The following is a 21736-nucleotide window of genomic DNA, read 5'->3' on the forward strand; positions in this document are numbered from 1 at the left end:
GCAATATCGTCCCCATAATTTTTGCTCATCAATTAACAAATAATATTTCCCCTTTAATGTAATTAATAAATGTTATTGCATTCTTAAAAAAAAACGAAATGGTTCCCCCAAATATTATTTGCCTCCATATTTAATACATAACGATTGCTCTAATTTGACATGTATTGTGGTTTCTCTCGTTATGATGATATACAGTATAGGACTTTTTATGATGGTTTTGTGATGTTTTGGTCAAAACTCAAGGCAGAAAACACCACAAACCACAGTAAACAAAATAGGGTACTTGTTTCCTAGCACGGCCACACCGATCAGAATCGCGGTCATCGGGGGTAAAATCGGGGGCATCGCGGCCGCTAAAAAAGTCGGGTGCGATGGCCAGACGCAATGCCCGCGATTTCCCCATAGAGAACAATGTTAAATGCCTCAATTTACCCGCGATGACCACGGTTTCCCATAGGAAACAATGTGAAATGGCTCAATTTAGCCAAATTATCATAGGGAACAATGGTAAATGGCCCAAAAACACCCCTGAACATTGAAATGTCCCCCCAAAAGTTATTGACGCCACCCCGCCATCAACGTGAACCCGAAGCGTGGCGAGCGCAGCGAGCCCGCGAGGGGCGGCGGTACGCGTCCTCCGACCTTTTCATGCCCTACTATCCACTAGGGCGTGGAGTGAGAATAGAATAGTGTGGCGAGCGCAGCGAGCCACCGAGCTCGAAGCGTGGCGAGCGCAGCGAGCCCCGCGAGGGGACGCGGATACCTTCACAGTTATAGGCGTCCCCTCGCGGGCTTCCCAGGTGTCCATGGCGACGCGGACACCTGGGAAGCCCGCAAAGGGACGCGTTTACCTGTGAAGGTATCCGCGTCCCCTCGCGGGGCTCGCTGCGCTCGCCACGCTTTGGGCTCGGTGGCTCGCTGCGCTCGCCACACTATTCTATTCTCACTCCACGCCCTAGTGGATAGTAGGGCATGAAAAGGTCGGAGGACGCGTACCGCCGCCCCTCGCGGGCTCGCTGCGCTCGCCACGCTTCGGGTTCACGTTGATGGCGGGGTGGCGTCAACTACTTTTGGGGGGACATTTCAATGTTCAGGGGTGTTTTTGGCCCATTTACTATTGTTCCTATGCTGATTTGGGTAAATTGATCCATTTAACATTGTTTCCTATGGGAAATCGTGGTCATCGCGGGTAAATTGAGGCATTTAACATTGTTCCCTATGGGGAAATCGGGGGCATCGCGTCTGGACCATTTAAGCATTTTTAGGTGCACACGACGCGACCGACCCGATTTTTCACTGTTTTCAATGCATTTCAATGGAAATATCGAGGGCATCGCGTCGGTCGCGTCGCAGGCCACTCAAATTACCCCCGATGGCCAAGATATGTGGCCGTGCTAGGAAACAAGTACCCAAAATAGATGTTGACAGTGGTTTATAAAGCCCCACCAAAATGGCTGCATAGTAAATTCAGCGATGTTGTGCTTCAATCTGTTGGTGATTTGGTTAAGTAAACCATAACTTCTCTGCATAATAACTGCAATAAAATCAGTTATAATATAATGATAAGTTAGCCCCATAACATAGATGTATTTTAAGGGGACAGGAGACTCTTTTTGGGGCACTCATAGGGGGTATTCTGATTGATTTGCAACTCTGCAAATTCGCAGTACATCTGAGCAACCTTACATATGCGTGCATGCTGGGGAGGAAATGGGCGGGCAGCTGACATCTGGTGATGTCAGCTGCCTGCCCCCTGCACCCACGTCATCGCATCATTAGCATGAGAACGCAGCCAATCAGAGAACGGCTAGTCATTTGACAAGAATTTTAAAATCTAATACCCGCCACTGCGCGTCCCGTCCCGCAGCGCTGCTGTGCTGATATCTACTATGATCATCACCGCCCGGCCAGGTCAGCACTCCCCGGCCCCACAAGCTTAGCACTCAGGGACCCGCTGCCCGCCCCACTGCTCCCCCGGTGTCTGCATGCATATGCCTGTCAGGTGGGCAGGCATATGCATACAGGGAGGTCGGACGTGATCGTATGTACTGACCGTCGGACCTCCCTGATCTGGTCCGATGCGCACGGGAGTGGCGGGTATTAGATTTTAAAATTCCTGTCAAATGACTAGCCGTTCTCTGATTAGCTGAGCTCTCAGCCAGCCAATCAGAGAATGGTCAGTCATTTGACAGGTATTTTAAAATCTAATACCCGCCACTGCGCGTCCCGTCCCGCTGCTGTGCTGATCTCTACTATGATCATCACTGCCCGACCAGGTCAGCACTCCCCGGCGCCGCCAGCTTAGCACTCAGGGACCCGCTGCCCGCTCCACTGCTCCCCCTGATAAGAGCACCGCCGCCCCCTGACCCTCACCGCCCGCCCCCCTGCGCCCCGACATGTGATAAATCGCAAGCGATTTATCACATGTCAAATTTGGCTCATCAAGTGCCAAATTGTGTGTGAGCCTCCCGGGGAGCTCCCGGGCGGCTCACAGGAGAATTGGGTCCGACTTGTCCTAAGGACAAGTCGGCCTAATGTATGGGGGCCTTAATTGTACTTAATTGTTGATCATGCCTTTTGGCCCAGATGCACTAAGCTTCTAAAGTGATGAAATGGAGAGTGATAAACAACCAACCAATCACCTTCTACCTGACATTTTTCAAACACAGTCTGTGACATGGCAGGTAGGAGCTGATTGGCTGGTTGTTTATCACTCTCCATTTTATCACTTTTCAAGCTTAGGGCATCTGGCCCTTTGACAGCGATCAATTGACAGTACTATCCCCACTTATTCAATTATAATTAAGCTGTTGATATCACATAAGATTCTGGCGTATCATTTATATCAATTACTTAATTCATGAGTACACATTTCATATGCTCAAACATAGCGATGCAATAAGATTCATTTCAAGAGAGTAACAATATCATGTTGACCTTAATTATATTAATTGCATGATTCTATTTTGCATGAATCTATATTCACAGCCACTGAGGATAAAGAATGCAACATCAGCAATATGAGTAACAAATGTTTCAAATACTCATCACAGCAACAGTAACAGACACATTTAAGTTCATAGAACAGACAATAGAACAATACGTGGTAGATGCCCAAATTCAAACAAAGTTCTATAAAGTCAGAACAGTTACCGTATGTGGGCTCAGTAGCGCACGCAGGGGGGGTTTCTGAGTACCCAGAAACCCCACCCCCCCAGGAGTCTAAGGACCCTAGGCTGAAAGCTGAGGGTCCCCTCTTTCCATGGGTACAAGAATTTTTAAAATCAGCCCTTGGGAACCGGAGACTTCAAAGCAGTGGTCCCCATCCAAGCCTGTTAATTGCTCTTCCCAGTCAGATATTTCAGGTTCTGTCTGACTTCGAGTTTTTCTGAGGGTATATTCCAAAAAGCTGGAACTCTTCCCCTTTGATGGACACTAGTAGCTTGTCTCTACTGTTCCCAGAACCAGAGATATCAGCCTTCCAGCAGCTGGTTACTGCTCCAGCTTCACACACCTGGTATGTAGTTTTATATACTCATTGGCGGATTGCTCTGCCTCCTGAACTGTGATCCCCGAGTCCCCAATACTATTTGGTAGGTGGGATTCTCTACTTTTTAATTCCAATTAAAATCTAAGAAATCTTTTTCCGGGAACTGGAGATATCTGCAGTCAAGCAAGCTGTCCTCCCACCAGAAAATTATGAATAATAAGCCCACTCAACTATACACCCCTCCTCTGCATATTAAACATCCTCTACCACCCTGGAAGTTATGTATCAGGGCCCCTTCATTCAGCCCAATGCCCCCTTCTCCCACCCCATCTCCCACCATCTGTGCAGTAAAGGGGTAATTAGTGGAAATTACTGATCCAGGCCCTACATGCTGAGCGATTGATATAATACCCCCAACCACCCGTGGGACATCAAAGCTTCCCCCACCCCTACCGCTGGAGGATCGGTAGGGGACCCAATACATTGCTATGCCCAGGGTTCTACACTGTTGTTGCTGCCCCTGTATGTGTATGTATATGTAAATGTATATATATATATATATATATATATTTATATATTATTATTATTATGTATACATTTACATATAATACTTTAACTGACCCGGCATATACTGGGTCACCTAAGTGTCCATCTCCGGAAACCCCCTTCTGAAAATCCTGCGTTTGCCCCTGGGGCTGTGATCATATCTGTATTAAATAACAGAGCAATTCCACATGTATGTGTGGGTCCAGCAATCTGCTGTGGTCATGTTTGCACTGATTGACAGAACGATTACCAATGCATGAGAGTGCAGCGATCTGCTGTTAGGTGTGGGCAAAACTTGTATAGCTCCCCTGGTACCTGTATGATAATGTCCTCTTAAGCTGTGTACACACGGTGCAATATATTGCTCAGTGTATCCTGTTCATCAGCGACCAGAAATGGTCGCTGATGAACAGGAGACTGACGGAGGTGCTGCAGAGGGAAACAGCTGATCGCAGGAGCAAGCTCCTGTGACCAGCGACCATTAGGAGATTAAACATGGGAGCATGCACGCAGCGATTATGGTTGCTCAGTGACCATATTGCCAGCGATATTGCACCGTGTGTACACAGCTTAAGGATGAAGTTGCTGTGGGACAGCACCGGAGAATGGACAGACTGCGGCTACTGTGGTGTTGTGGGTAGTAGCAGTATTTACTCCAATACCTCCACACTGTGTGATGTTGCAGCAAGTCTGATGCACTGGGGAAGGGGTAAGGGGCAGGTTGGCCGGGTGATAGTGGCTGTTGGAACACACTCTCAGCTATGTTACTGTGACAGCCTGCGGTGGAAGTGGGCGCTGGCAGCGTTCCTGTGTATTCCCTGGTGTCAGGGTAGTTGCTATGGGATAGTGCCTGAAGGTAGGAGCTAGCTGGTTCTCAGGTGATGCAGCTGTACTGTCACTATGGGCAGCAACAGTCGTCCCTCAGACAGGTCTCCAGGGAACAAGGCTGGTTTGCGTAACTGTCTGTACTGGGGTTCTGGAATGCTGGGAGTGTGGCAGGTTTTGCTGGGCAAGTGGATGCGGCTGCCATAGATGTGCTGTCAGGGCTGTAGAGGCTGCACCTCATGTGGATTGCGGGTCTGGCGGGTCGGATGACACCCACTTATTCTACTTATGTGAAGTTGGTTTCAAACTAGAATCTGAACCCCCAAAAAACTCAAAATAAGTGATTATTTGGGGTACAAATCCTGTGCGGAACTAAACAGTGTTTTTTTTCTGTATTGATAATGGGTGCACGGTGTGCAGTGCACACAGGCCCGGAATTCAGCATATACAGTAAACTTATCTTGTGTCTGCAAGTGGGTTCCTCCTCCTCTGTGTCACCATCTTCCCAGTGACATCTTCAGGAAAATGGCGCAACACTGTGAATACAAGGACAGCCTTTATTATCCTGCGAGCATGCGCCATCTTTCTGAATATAACTTGGAAGATGGCAGAAGAGAAGGGGCTTGCTCAAAGTAAAGTTGGGGGGAAGGGCTGCTAATTAGAGAAGATATGCATTGCATGTAAAGCTATGTGCACATGGGTCTTTTCTTCTTGATCTCTCCTCTGTGGTGATTATTTTATTTTGACAATGGATGAGACCATTACTTATAGGAATCGCTGGTCACCTAAGAGTACCCATGCACAGTACTTAGGGACTTATTCTAGTTCACTCTTTCTGACAAAATCCTTCTTAGATGGACAAAACCATGTGCACTGCAGGGGGGCAGATGTAACATGTGCAGATAGAATTAGATTTGGGTGAGTTATTTTGTTTCTGTGCAGGGTAAATACTGGCTGATTTATTTGTACACTGCAATATAGATCTCACTTTGAAGTAAAACCCCACCCAAATCTAATTCTCTCTGCACAAGTAACATCTGCCCCACCTGCAGTGCAAATGGTTTTGTCCATCTAAGAAGGATTTTGTCAGAAAGAGTGAACTAGAATAAGGCCCTTAGAGAGACAAATGGCAGAACAGGGATCTCTGTCCACAGTGAGCTGTAATCTCTTGGCTGCTTTCTGTCTCTACTTAACTTTCCATTTAAAAAACAGAGAAGAGATGAGAATAAAAACACCAATGTAGAAAGGCTATTTACAAAGTGAATCTGGGATTTGTATGAGGGTAATTTTCCTATGCCATACATATGGCGGGATTCTCTAAGATCCACGGCCGCACATTGCCGGCTACCGTAGACGTATTTATTGCATATGCATTATGGCAAAGGACAGCTCCTGCATTAAGAGCTGTCCTTTGCGTTCTGGCTGGTGATGTGCAGCGGGTCCCGTCGGCTCCCCCCTCCCTCCCTTACCTGGCTGCTGGCTGCCTGCTGCTGCAGACAGGCTCTCTTCCTCCTCCCTGCATCGGAAGAGGATTTACATTGCAGGGAGGAGGAGGTCACTGGTCCGGGCCGCACAGCGCTGTGCTGCCTGGACACAGGTGAGGGGGATTCAGCAGGGGTCCGTGCAGGGCGGTGGGGCTCAGTTTGGGGTATGGGTGGGTTGCGGTGCTTTTGCTGGCTATGCCCCCCGTCGCGGTAAGACGGTGGTGGGGCTTTAATGCATCCTACAATGCGGTAAAAACACAATGCGGTAACAGGTTTTTTACTGCATTTTTGCATTAGTGCATTCCCCCCACAGACATTACCTGCTTTGCTACTGAATATATTATATTGTAAATAATAATACTGTATCAAAATTATGCTTTGTTGGTATTTTTCCTAGTGTAATATATAATTTCATACCATGATCTGCTGATAGCTGTTTTTTTTTTTCAATAACGATAATTTTTAATATATGGTTTTCATTATTTATTTCATTTGTTTAAGAATTAAACATGAGATAAATGTAACTTAATGTAACTGGTATTCCATCATATTGCTTACTGTAATCAGCTGTTTCAGACAAAGGAGCTTCTCTAATCACGTCAGTTAAGTAGATATTTGAATGATTTTGTTTTGCTAATTTATGTTAATAAGTTGGTTCATGGATTCTTCTGTCAATTTCTGCTGAACACTTATTTAAATAAATTAACCAGAAAAAAAATAATATTTTATTAAAACTACAAGCTGAGCTTTCTCCTTTCCAGATGGTGTGGGCATCATCAAATAAAATAGGCTGCGCCATCAACACCTGCAATAACATCAATGTGTGGGGAAGTACATGGAGGCAAGCTGTCCTTTTGGTGTGCAATTATTCCATAAAGTAAGTCTCTTTTACTGTAATTGGGAAGAAATCAATGTTTGTGGGGGCAACCAATTAAATGTTTTCTTTGTTGTTTATAACAGCCATAAGACAATTAGGGTAAAATTACGGTACTTGTTTCCTAGCACGGCCACCACGATTTATATCGTGGTGGTCGTGTCGAAAAAATTGCGTCGGTCGCGTCGGGTGCATACCAAAACGCACATGACGCGACCGACGCGATGTACCCGATTTCTCCATAGGCTTCAATGTTAAAATAATTTAACATTGAAGCCTATGGAGAAATCGGGTCTCCATAGGCTTCAATGTTAAATTATTTTAACATTGAAACAGAGTACATTTAACATAGAAAAAAAAAGGTAAATGGCCCAATATGGGCCATTTCTCATTGGCTATGGCCTCGGCATGTGTGTAAAAAACAATGGCCCCCCATTGTGGCCGCCACCCCCACGATTGACGCGAACCCGAAGCGTGGCGAGCGCAGCGAGCCCGCGTAGGGCGGCGGTGCGCGTCCTCCGACCTTTTCATTCCCCTACTATCCACGTCGGCGTGGAATTGAGAATATATAGTGTGGCGAGCATAGCGAGCCACCGAGCCCGAAGCGTGGCGAGCGCAGCGAGCCCCGCGAGGGGACGCGGATACCTGTCAAGCCCGCGAGGGGAAGCCCCTCGTGGGCTTGACAGGTATCCGCGTCCGCTCGCCACGCTTCGGGCTCGGTGGCGCGCTACGCTCGCCATACTTTATATTCTCAACTCCACGCCGACATGGATAGTAGGGGAATGAAAAAGTCGGAGGACGTGCACCGCCGCCCCTCGCGGGCTCGCTGCGCTCGCCACGCTTCGGGTTCGCGTCAATCGTGGGGGTGGCGGTCACAATGGGGGGCCATTATTTTTTACACACATATGCCGGGGCCATACCCAATGAGAAATGGCCCATATTGGGCCATTTCCCATTTTTTCCTATGTTAAATGCACTCATTTTCAATGCTAAAATATTTTAACATTGAAGCCTATGGACAAATCGGGTCCATCGCATAGGCTTCAATGTTAAAATATTTTAACATTGAAGCCTATGGAGAAATCGGGGGCATCGCGTCGGACGCGCATAGGCTACAATGTTAAAATATTTTAACATTGAAGCCTATGGAGAAATCGGGGGCATCGCGTCGGACGCGCATAGGCTTCAATGTTAAAATATTTTAACATTGAAGCGTATGGGGAAATCGCGGGCATCGTGTGCCTTAAAGTTAAGGCACATGATGCCCGCGATTGTAGCCGTGCTAGGAAACAAGTACCAAAATTACTTTAGAAAAGTCAAATGTTATCAAATATTAATATTGATGAATAATAAGGTGGCTAGAACCAATTTGTCAAAATATCCATTTGTTTGTGGATAAGGTCTTAAAAAGAACACAGGAAAAGTAAAACCAATCATTTTTGTCCTCCTGCCGCCATCTTAAAATGAAGCAGTTCTGAAGGCAGCCAGTGGGGTGGGATTGCAACCTACCCTGGAAGAACAAATGGTACTTATATTCTGATTGATATCAGGACTAGCCTTGAGTCTACGTCTTGTGAACCAGAAAGCACCAACTTGGGCTGTCGATTGGTTATATAAGTTCAAGTCTTCCATATCCAAAATGCTTGGAACCAGAGGTATTTTAGATTTTTCTGTATATTGTAATATTTGCATACTATAATAATTATTATGATTATAATTATCATATATTTATATGGCACCACAAGGGTTACGCAGTGCGTAGCAGGGCCGGATCCAGGGGCAAAAAAATGACAGGGAAGGGGGAGGGGGGCACTGTGAAAGGGGAAAAGTGCGAGGAGTTATTTTGCATGTGCCGGAAAACTGGGAGCAGCCTTGCAATGGTAATGGGTGACAGAGAGGTAGTGGATGACATAAAGGATGACAAGGAGATGCAGTGGGTGATGCCAAGTAGAGGGTGACAAGGAGAGGCAGAGGGTGACAGGAAGATGTAGTTATGAGCACTGTGGGGGGGGGGGGGGTCCTCTCTTATCTCCCAGAAGCTATGTGTCTCCCCCCACACACACACACACACACTCCAGGCAGCTCTGTATCTCCCCCGACCTTCCGCACTACCGGAAGCTCCTTGTATTATCCAGCAGCAGGAAGGAAATCATGTAATTGTAGTACACACTGTACCCCCAGAAATTGATGATATATCCTGCTAGTACGGTACACAGCCAAGCAGCCATTAATGATGATGATGATTACCATGTATGGTTGTGTGTGGTACAAAATTTGTACCACACACAGCCATACGTGGTAAACATCATCATCATTATCAACAACAATGGCTCCAGTGGCGTAACTAGAGCCCCGCAGCCCCCACGGTGGCGGGGAGGCGCTTAGTAAGTGAGGGCGCCAGGGGGGGCTGTGGGGCTATCATTAACCACTGCCTCCACTTAATGCCGCCGCCGGTACCTGTCAGTCTGCGGTTCCGGCTCTCCCTGCTCTCCCGGCTCCTGCTAATGAAAACTGACACTTAGAAAATGGCTGCCCCCGTACTGCAGACCGTTTTTGAGGATGCTAGAGGAGGCCTGCGCCTTTTCTAAGTGTCAATTTTCATTAGCAGGAGCCGGGAGAGCAGGGAGAACCGGCCGGGACTGCAGACTGATGCGGCACAGCGGCAGGTACCGGCAGAGGTATAAACAGGGGGCGGAGGGGTAAGGGGGGGTAAGTTGGGGGGAGGGGGTAAAGGGGGGGTGCTGCCAAAATGTGCGGTGGGGGGAGCTTAAATAATAGTTATGCCACTGAATGGCTCCCAGGCTGTGTGTGGCATAGCCATTGATAATGTGACATCCAGGCAACTATCAGTGTCAGTATTTCATGATGTTATAGTGACATTCTGCAATTTTTTTTCCTTAGGCTAGAGATGGGTATACTTTGACAGGAACTTATAACCAGGCAAAGAACTCAGCACCACAGCGGCAGTACAGACTGCTGCCGAGATGACACAGCAACTAGCTCTACTGAAGAAGTGGGCGGACTTGGAGATGGGGCCCGGGGCGTCACACAGGGAAGTGTGTTACACAAGGGCCTGACGCACTGCACTGCTTCAGGTTCTTGTACACTACAGTACTGTAACACACAAAGCTGGGCATGCATATAGAATCTATATATATAGATTCTATATGCAATTAAATAAAATTCCATGGGGTGATGGATGGTCACGCTGCCAAGACACAGTTGGGCATGAGTATAGATTCATATGCATACCCAGCTGTGTCTCGGCAGCGCAACCACCCATTACCACCAGGAATTTCATTCTTACCCCATTTGGGGTAATTTACCCCTGTTCCCTGACCATTGCATTAGTACATGAAAAAATGTTTGTGTACATTGAACCACCAGAGAGCAGAGGTGTCAATATCTCAGGCGTAAAAATTAAAATTTTCATTATTTTGATTTTGGGTGACTCAACCTATAGTATAAAATATGAGGGGAAACAGCTTAGATTTTGTACCAGCAACACAGGGGGTTGCATAAATCAGGAGTAGTGCCATATATAATGATGATGGCATGTTTATCTCACAAGTTACACATTCATTTGAGCTAAGTGCCTTATTCAGAGATGTCGCTGTTGTATGAGTTTGCAATTCGGTTAATTATCAAACGACTGTGCATGCGTATGAATCATAGTACGTAGTGCCATTTGTGAGCCAAAATAGCGGCCAAAATAGCAAAAATATCTGTTTGCCAGCCCCTTGCAATTTGACTGACAGGAAGTTGCGGTATCAGGTGGTATCCTACCGTTATCTGGTAGTGTCAGAAAAAAAAAAACGCAGGCATTTTAAGGGTGTGTGATGCCATCTCCAGAGTTGTGGAAGGGTCTGACTTCCATTTGCACAGACTGGAAAAATCATTCACTAGGTCATGAACTGCATATGGATGTGTGACAGGATACGGCATAGTGATATTTTTTGCAATTCACTTGCAGATTGCATGGGGCAGGTTTTCTTTCTGTTTTGATGGCAACTAACTACTCGCAGTCATCTGCTATTTTGCAGATGAGCAATCTGGTCTGAATAAGGCCCTACATTTTTTTAATGAGTAATAAGTAATGACAATAAATGATCATTAACCACTTGAGTGAAATTTTCCGCGCTCAGCTGTGCGGCCGCAGCAGGATGTACCGGAAAGTTATCGGGCATACCACTATGCAGTAGATGCGCTCCAATGGTGCTTCCAGCGGTGCACCACTGGCGCACCACCTCTAGGACCCCCCCCTCCATCACCCCTCTGCCTCCTGTCAGCCCCCCACCCCCTCCGCTGTGACGATTGTACACCAGAGCTCCCCTGTCGCTTCCCATTCACAACAGTCACAGTGACGACGGCAGCAGGCTTGGGGATGTTTGGGGCAGCTCGGGGGGACTCAGGTTCGCTCTGCAGTTCAGGCACCGGAATCCTCCCGAGCCACCACGAACATCTCCGAGCCTGCCACCTGTGGTCAATGCTGACTGTGACTGGTGGCTGGTGCAGCGGCGGCAGGGGAGCTCTGGCATACAAACACTGGAGCGGAGGTGAGAGGGGGGCCTTCCTACTTTCTGTGGTGGGTTTTGCTGGCGCAGGAAAAACCTGTTCTGGTAGGTTTGTGCTGTCCCAGCAAAACCCACCACTCAAGGGGTTAAACCATTCAAAGCCAAAAATATTAATAGCAAATGCAGCTTAGTACTAATGGTTAGACCTCTCTATGCTAAAGGGCTTAAAGCTTATTTTCTCACATTGGCTTGTTCAGCAGTTAAAGGAGATTTCTTGAATCAGGAATGCTGTGCCGTTAGCCACAGTTTAGGTCTAGAAACTATACAAGGTCTACTAGGACCTCACTGCTGTAATGAAGGGAAAGCTGTAATAGAATTGGACATACAGAAGAAAACAAACATGGTGGACAAGAAGGCTAGAAAAGGAAAAAGCACAAGAGACAAGAAACAGCTGAGGAGTGCCATAGAAATGGAGAATAGACCAGGGGATTTTGGTGAGCTTGGAAAGGCAGGCAACACTGATGAGACATCTAAATGTCTGGTTATCATTAGTGACAAGGAACCTTTAATGACAAACTCCAATGGTCAGAACACATAATTTCAACAGTACCCTCTATGCCATCAACAAGGGTGGCATTATGAAGAACATAAAATATAATGGAATTCATAGATTCTTATGCGTATAAGCCTGGTGGAAAGTTAGTCTGGTATTATAAAGGACACTGCATTTCAATAATACTTGCATATAGGACAAGTAGCCAATTTAACCCCCGAATACATGGCATATATTATTGGCTTCTGACCACACCTGCAACAAATAAAAACTTTTGTAGAACACATAAACTCGCTTATTGGTAGACCACTATTCAAGTAATTGTTGATTTATTTTTAGTCACTTGGGGAAGGAATTTCACACAATAAATGTTATGAATAGGCTATAAAACCACTATAAAAACAAAGCTTGTTCAAACTGGACCATGTGTCTATTTTACCAAGGACAAAGGTAAGTTTAAACAGTGCAACCAATCACAAACTCTTATTCTCCTGCAGTGACTACTGTATTCTAGCATGGGCAAATGACATAGTATTCGGGAATACAGTCTAGAATGTGCCAGTTTGTTTTCACTTGTTTATTCACCATTTTCTGAGAGAATAAAAAAAAAACAGTCAAGATTGTGACTACGCGCTAGGGATTCCTTAAGTCTGAAATTATCACAGTAGTTTCACTTTATGTCACAAACCTTGACTACTGATGCAATATTTGCATTTAAAACTACAATTTACTTAATTATTATGTTTTAATAAATACTTAGGCTGTTCATAGGATAGTTAACCGGATATAATAATTAATCAAACGAATAACTAGAAATAATGACAGCAGACTTAGTTTATGAAATTTTAATGAGGTCACTGCTTTTAATTGAATTTGGGTTGCAGTGGCTTAACTATAAATTTAGCTCCCCCCTGCCAAAAAATTTGTGGCGCCCCCCCAGTCCTTCCTCCCCCCCCCAGTAGCTCCTCCCTCCTTGTCCCTCGTCCCCCCCCCCCCCCTTCTTCAGTAAAACATGACAATGGTAGACTGGTTACCTCGGCCACCGTGCGCCACCATGTATAGTGCTGCAGCTTCCCAGGAGTGACGTGCACCCATGCGGCATAACAGGGAGGACATCCCGTCCATGGTGCTGACATACTGTAGCCTTCCGTCACCAGGGGATACTAGCGTAAGTGTGTGCGGGCAATGACACTGGCTGCCCTCAGGCGCAGAGGTGACGAGGAGACTGGGGAGCGGGGTGTGAGCTGTCACCTACAGTACGCAGCTTTAGTACACAGCCACCGCCGCCTGCTACTACTGAGTGACAGCAAACTGTGTTTTCATACAGGACAGCAGGTATTTTTCAGTGCATCCCAAGATGCTGGCTCCCCAAGCCACAGCTGGGGCTGCCACACCATAGTTAAGCCACTGTTGGGTTATATGATTAAATGTGTTCTAAAGGTGCCCATACACCACTACTTTGATGTCTCACAGAAGTGTATGGCCATCCGATCCCCCTTAGTCGCCCAGGAAGGTCACATCTCATTTGGTCCTTTCACATGTATCGCATACGACCCCATTCCCTGTTGCCGGGAGGGGGCAGTCAAGTTGGAGGTCAGACGGGCAGCAGGTCCGACCTCCGACTCAGATCCAATACGCATCAGATTGGGTTGGATTTCATACACATGCGATTTTGGTCGATTTCACCCGATTTCTCAGCCAGATCCATCAGAACCGGGCCAAAATCAGGCCAAAATCACATAGTGTATGGGGACCTTAAGAAAGCATTGCAAAACACATATCTAGCGATGATATAATTCACTGACAATAGAGGCATGTACAGCAAAGTGATCTATGAAGCTTTAGCTGTGATTTACTAAAGGTCAATGTTTATTCATTTTTTTATTCATTTTAAATCAATAAAAATGGACCTCTATCAAATATATTAATTTATTTACATTATTTATTTACAATTTCTTATATAGCACAGCATATTCCTTTGCGCATTACAATTGGAAACAACAGTGATAAAACTGGGTAATAACAGACTGACATAGAGGTATGAGGGCCCTGCTTGCAAGCTTAAAAATATATCCCTAATGGTGTGTACACATGGTCGATTAGGCTTGCTATTCAGTCCCGATGTGATCAGATCGCATCGGGATCGAATCGCATGGCAAGCCACCCGACATGCATGCGATTTTGACTATATAGTGCAGATCTGCACTATACAGTCATTGCTGCTGTGTCTATCTGGGTTTCGATTTGTGCTGTCCCGGGATAACGCATTGGGATCGCAAGGTAAAAAACCTGTGTGATCTGCATGCGATCCCGATGCGATTTTGACTATATTGTCAAAATTGTATGCTGGATTGTACTGTGTGTACACCCCATTACACTCCCCTCTCTATTAGCCTAGCACTACCTATGGCCCAACCATAATGTAGACGCTCAAGTCCTTTCTTTGGGCAGAGACCGCTTGCCGTGTGAAAATGAAGGTGTTCCACAGCTACCATGCCACCTATTGGCTGGTGGTAAGCTGAGCTGACTCCAAATGCGTTTTGAAAGATAACAACCTACCACCCAATGACCTTACAAATCTTACATTTTTAAATATCTCCTTTAAAAATTGACCATCCCTTTGTGGCTTAAATGCACTTGTCTTCCCTGACTGATTCAGGATCATCATAACATATATCTGAGTGCCACACCACTAAACCTCCTAAGCTGTGAACTTACTGATAGAAGCATTTGCACTTAGACGAATGGGCTTTCACTGATTCATTGTTGAAGCTCAGCTCTCGAGGGAGCTGAAGATGCTGACCCTCTTTGGCAATCCTTTGGTGAATGCCAGTCACACATGGCACAAAGGTGGGGAAAACATCAATTTGCCAATCTGTTATAATGGGAGCTGTTGAACACAAAACACTTTCCTTTTTGTAATGTGCTTTGTTGCACTCTAGCCACCACTACTGGACTTCTGGTTGAAGCTACTTTGGCCCAGATTTCATATGCTGGGTCATCTCTAACCACACTTCTACAGCTTTAAACCCTTATAACATAATAGTATGTCCATCTTGTTTCTTACAAAACTATTCATTGTAAGAGCAAAATTGACCCTTTTTATTTTACATTCCTGCCATGGATTAAGTGCATGTATATTTAAAATTTAGCCAGTTATTATAAAATCTATAAGTCTTTCCTCACCAATGCCCCTGGATGCCTTAGCCCTCATTTGGGAGTTTAAACATGTTGACAGAGGGATCTTTTGCTATCCCTTCTTTAACTCCCCTACATAATCCCCTAGTGATTGCCAAATTGGCACAATGCACCAGATCACTACCACCATTCGGCTGCCTAAGAGAAGGAGAAACTTGCATAACTATAGCGCTTCTATGTGTTCCCTTAAAATGCCTCTCTAAGAGCTGCAATATATTGTGTAGCCTACTATGGGAGCCTGATGAAGTAGTACTAATGCTAGATAAGGAGCTGGTGCAGTGCATGTGATATACACACTGATACTGGAAATGACTGTCACTTCACCTGCTACCTCTGCAGTGACACTGCCCATTGAGGCCAAGGCACTTATGAGTCTCCACAGAGAAAGATAATTCAGGATACTCAGAAAAGAGTGGAGGAAAGGAGGAGATGGGGATGACGCCCTGGCTTCTTCATCGCTCGGGGCATTCCTAAGTATGTACAGTGTCCTGAACCCTACCCTGCCTGTGCTGTATTGTATTAGGTTGATGGAAATAAGGATTAAGCAGATGGGAAGGTAATGATGGGTGTGTGCACTGCAGCTTGTGCCGATAGGTTGAAATTTGCTAGAGGCTGTGCTAAAACCTGAGAAAATAGTGCACGAGAAGGGGACATCAAAATGACAACAGGACATAACCAATGTTATGGCCACTACAGTGTTATTGGCAGCGTTCAGTGACCCTTGGGACCTGTAGTATGAGGGTGGGGTCTCCAGTCCTGTGAGGGAGAGCTGGAGAATCCGCCCTCTTGCCAGAGAGTAAGCAGCAGACAATAGCACCCATAGTTAACACAATGGTCAAAGTTTTAATGTAAGACTAATATCCATGTTTTCCTTTTTATAGGGGCAATTGGATAGGAGAAGCTCCGTACAAGTTGGGAAAACCATGCTCGGCATGTCCACCCAGTTATGGAGGCGTGTGCAGCAATAACATGTGTTTCTCTGGCGTTAAATCCAATAAACTTAATTGGTTTTAGATAAATGATATAAGAATGTTAAGATCAGTCATTTTGTAAAAGCTAACAAATGAATGTCTCATTTGTGTTGTGTGCAAGGTAAGTAGGTTGGAGCTGCAGTACAGACAGGCCACTTTTTATTATAATTCCATAGATAAATGCCTGCCACTGTACAATAGAAATTATGGGGTCCACATGTTGTCTTTACATTTTAAGGGGGATATCCAATTAGCTTTGATACTTTACCGCTGCTAATAGGTTCACTGGGGGCTAACCTATTAGCCCCAATGCCAGCAGCATTATCCCCTGATGCTGACACATATAAGTTAGTATGCTTTGCATCCAATAATTTCCAATAAGCGGACACGTATTATCATGCGATTGCTGGCCCATTTTTTGGGGCTGATAAAAACGGCCTCTAATATCAAGATAATTACCATTGGTCATAACTCATAACTCGCAATATCATATTATTTTTACCAGCCAAAAATGCATTGGGGCTAATGGGTTACCCCCCAAGGGCTTAAATGAAGCAATGTTTTAGGAAAATAAAAAAAAAAAAAAACAGAATGTAGAGTGGAGAACAGTGAGTAGGCTCGGCCATTAAAGTCCTTTGTGGATAGTCTAAGTGAAGGCAATTTACAGCGCACATCCAGGGGAGTAATTTTCTAAAGGAGGTAGGGTGCGAAAAGCCGCGATTTAGCAAGTCACATATTTACTAAGGATTAATTTGCATGGAAGTTTCCCAAATAACAGTGGTATCAGTGGGAACGCACCTCTATTCACCACTTCAAAAAACCAACACGTCAAAACCATTATAGTTAACACTAGATCAATCAGAATGCTAATAAAAGGTCACCATCTCAAAAAATTTACAATCCCAGGCAACGAATGCAAAATTTCTCTAGAACTCTCTTCCCCAACAACTGTGCAACCTCCTCAACCACACGCCACCACCAATGCACGTGTTACCAGTGGTTTATTTATAACAACACTGTAATAACACTATAGCATGTGCATTTTCTGACCAATCGGAAAGGGTTGCTCTTATTAGTTGCTTTACAGCGACTTGTGGTGAGTATTATGGTGTGACTTGTGGTGGGATCTAAGGTGTGACTTTCAGTGCAGATTGATTCATGCTTAGCATTCATGCGATAGCTGATAAATTAACATAAGACACACACGCCTGATCATTAGGGGCAATAACATACAAGTAAGGGAAAATTCTAATCCCACCCAAAAATGATTCTTAGTAAATTTCCCATCCAGTGTTCTTCATTACTGAGGTCTACAGTGAAGGGACAAATAACGCAGCCATTTTGTTAATACTTCTTGCAGCCGTTTTGTTATCCTGTGAATTGTGTGTGAAAAACCTTTAAAGTCTGAACTCCAACCAGATTTGGCACTGTGTAGAACCTTTCAGTAAGCTGTGAATTCCTGATTTTGACTTTGTTAGCCAACTTTTACTGTATGTATGTACATTCTCTCACTGGGCGGTATTCAATGAGCTGAATCGTTGGTCACAGCGATTCAGTTTTTTCATTCGCCAGCCAATCGCCGTTTTTTTGCTGCCAATCGCCATGCATGGGGATTCGTGTGGAGTCGCCGAGTCACCCTATTCAACGTGGCTGAGAATCGCCGGCCCTAACGGCGATTCTCAGCCAACCCTGCGTTTCCCAAAACAGCGTCAGTAATGTCGTCAGTGTTTAAAAAAATGCAGTGAAATGCAAGAGAAATGCAAATTACCCTGAATAAACGCTTCCAATACTGCAGACGGCAAAATCGGGGTAATCTGCACAAAGGGCAAACGAAGGAGTGAGGTGGGGAGGAGAATCATGGGTAAGTGAGGTGCACCATGGGTAAGAACAGTGCTTTGTGGGAGAAAAAAAAAATACCTCAAAAAATTAAATATATATTTGTATAGCACTTCTACGACCATCACATCACACAAGGGCAGCAAATAATAATACATTACACTTGCACAGTTAAATAGAACACTTAAAACCAATTATTTGACATGTTCCTATCAAAGTTCACCAGAAAAAAATGACGAGGGACACTCGGTGAGGAACGGCGATATGTAACAAGAAAAAGGAATCGCCAACTTCACATTGAATACACTTTTGGCGATTTCCCTCGACTACCGTCGATTCCCCATGCAAAATCCTATAGACTAAAAACGGCGATTTTTAGAGAATTACATTTGGCGATTGGTGCTTCATTCACCGGTCCTCAACGGCGATTATAGGTCATTGAATAGGGTGATTCGCTTATACAGCTCATAAAATCGCCGGCACACATGAAAAAAACACAGAATCGCCATAAAACTTGGCGATTCTGGCTCATTGAATACCGCTCAAAGTCTTTGTTGAAAGCACTTATATTTGTAAATTATACGTCAGCGATACTAAAATGAATAGTGACTCAAAGTGAAGACGCATACCGTGTGTTCCTTTTAACAGTAAAACAGATCTAAGGTGACTTAAATAACAAATGTGATCATGTTCAGTAAATTCACCATGTACAGATATTTACCCAGTGTGTTGTATATACTGTATATCCGTCAATTGATAATAACTAATGACATGATGATGTTTCTTTTTCTGCTGTTTAATTTTTTTTTTAACTCTCAATAAATTTTTATTGAAAAAGATTACAATACAAACCATGTGTGAGCTTAATTACATACACCATTGTGCAGGAGATTTCCTGAAATACAGATGGAGCCCCTGCCATCCTTGGCTCCCCGCTGGCGAGCACCGGCGGCAGGGGCTACACTGAACTGGGACGAGCGGGGATGCTCCGGGCAGCGAGGGGTACCTGTAACGACCGGAGGCAGGATCCATTACCAGGGGGCGCACAAGCGTCTCATGCGCCAGTCCTGCAAAGATGAAGCCAGCCATCTGTAATAGCAATCTTCAGACTCCCAAAAGATTGGTTTGCAGGCATGGGCAACCGGATTCAGTACGAAATCCTGGCGGTCTAAATCCCGATGCCGGAATCCCGACAAGGGGGGGCCGTGGATCGTCCCCCCTTGCGGGCTTGCTGTGCTCACCACGCAGCGGCCCCGGTGCCTTGCTACGCTCGGCACACTATTTTATTGGCATTGCGGCGGTCGGAATTCCGGCGTCGGTATTTCGACCACCGGGATTCCGACCGCCAGGATTTTGACTTCATCCGGGGCAACCTGTGGCTCTCCTGCTGTTCTGAAACTACACATCCCAGCATGCATTGCTCCCATACTCAAACACCCAGCATCCATCTTTGACCACCAGCCCCTAGTAGTACATTGATCAAGTCCTCACTACTTACATTTAAGCTGTAATGTGTATTGAAGTGTGGTATTAATTTTACCTGTAATCTATTTCTGTTATTTATTTACTGTAATGTTAAGTTTTGTCTTCCTGCACTGTTCCTTTGTGCGGTGCTGCAAAACACTAGTAGCGCCTTATAAATAAAATAATAATAATAATTTCCCTGCACTGGTTATGAGGCACTCTGGGGCAGATGTATTAAGCCTGGAAAAAAGATAAACTGGAGAGAAAGTGGAGAAAATGTGAAAGTAGATAAAGCACCAGCCAATGAACTCCCAACTGTCATTTTCAAACACAGTTAATTGGCTGGTGCTTTATCTCCTTTCACTTTACCTCCATTTTACTGTATCTCCAGTTTATCTGTTCTCCAGGCTTAATACATCTGCCCCAATGATCCCTAAAGGCCCCCGTACATTAGTCCGACTTGTCCTTAGGACAAGTCGGACTCAATTCTCCTGTGAGCCGCCCGGGAGCTCCCCGGGAGGCTCACATACAATTTGGCACTTGATGAGCCAAATTTGACATGTGATAAATAGCTTGCGATTTATCACATGTCGGGGAGTAGGGGGTGGGCGGTGAGGTGCAGGGGGCGGCAGTGATCATCATCAGGGTGGAGCAGTGTGACGGGCAGCGGGTCCCTGAGCGCTTGGCTGGCAGCGTCGGCGAGTGCTGATCTGGCTGGCAGTGTGATGATCACGGTCTCTCATTCAGCAGCGCTGTGGGACGACAGATCTTCGCAGGAGGACCTTGGTGAGTTGGATTTGCTTCCACAGGTCCCCCCATGGATTTCTTCGGACCTGGACCGGACGCCGACACAGACGCCGCTGACATGGACCTGGATGTCGATATGGACCAGGAGCAGGACACCAGACCAAGACCCAGGGACCTACCTACGGGCTCAAGATAGGTAAGTATCAGTATGTATAGGCTTTGGATGTATTAAAGTTTTATTTTTATTGTGTCAGTGTGTGTTTATTTGACTATTTTTATTACTGTGGAACTACAAGTGCCAGCGGGCCCTTTAATGCCACGCATGCTGGGACTTGTGGTTCTCCAAGTTCCAGCTTGCGGGGGAGGCTTGCTGGGACTCATAGTTCCACAGTAAAAGACAATAGTTTTTATTCTTTTTTTTTACACTAAAATCAGCCGCACAGGGTCATCAGGGACAGCACCAGGCTTCAGCCTGGTCAGGTAAGTCCTGGAGGGGGGACCCCTTTATTCGGGGGGGTCCCCACTCCCCCAGGGCCCCTGGCCAGGCTGACTGGTCAGTAAGGTGATGTTTTGCTGCGGGACCTTATATAATAAGTGTCCCCCGGCTGGTTTGGCCTGGGGCTATCTCTTAAAATACGGGGGACCCCTAGTCATTTTGTCCCCCGTATTTTGGGAACCAGCCCCGGACCTGGTTTAAAAAATCAGGGAACCCCTATTTGTCAGGTTTCCTGATTTTTTATTACTGGCCCGGCTCTTTCAGCCTGATGCTGGTTACAGCTGTGGGGGGGACCCCACGCTGTTTTTTATTTTTATTTTTTTCTATATATTTTTTTTTTTACACCTTGCAGCCTGCACGGATATGACTGATCCGTGCAGACTGCCTGTAGGAATTCGTATTAGCTGCCGTATATACGGCCGTTAATACAAATTAATAAGACATTGGAGGGTTACAAAGCAGTCGTATTTGACTGCTTTGTATATTCCCCTCCGGAACACGACTTTGCATACGACGTATGCAGTCGTAGTCATTCGTATCAAGAATACGAATACAATTTTTGTATTCGTATTCTTAGTAAATTTCCCCGTAACTATGGAACAGGACCAGAAAATATGCACCAGGGCACTCTCCAGTCCACAGTTTCTCCAACACTATTTAGAGAACTCAAGTCCTATTCTACAGTACAGTATGTAGTTCATCTGTTGTGTGGTATAAACCATGTACTACCTTGAACAT

General features: G+C 45.5%; 1 protein-coding gene across 1 annotated transcript in view; it reads left to right on the forward strand.

The window, feature by feature from the left end:
- Positions 1–19094, forward strand: part of R3HDML (R3H domain containing like) — a 60738-nt gene extending 41644 nt beyond the window's left edge. The window contains exons 5-6 of the mRNA XM_083147010.1: positions 7107–7222; positions 16366–19094. Of these exons, the coding sequence (XP_083003136.1) occupies positions 7107–7222; positions 16366–16498 (249 nt within the window). The 3' untranslated portion in view covers positions 16499–19094. The remainder of the gene's footprint in view (positions 1–7106; positions 7223–16365) is intronic.
- Positions 19095–21736: the final 2642 nt, after the last annotated feature.

Source organism: Crinia signifera, chromosome 6, assembly GCF_055691185.1.
Source record: "Crinia signifera chromosome 6, ASM5569118v1, whole genome shotgun sequence".
Classification (NCBI taxonomy): Eukaryota; Metazoa; Chordata; class Amphibia; order Anura; family Myobatrachidae; genus Crinia; species Crinia signifera.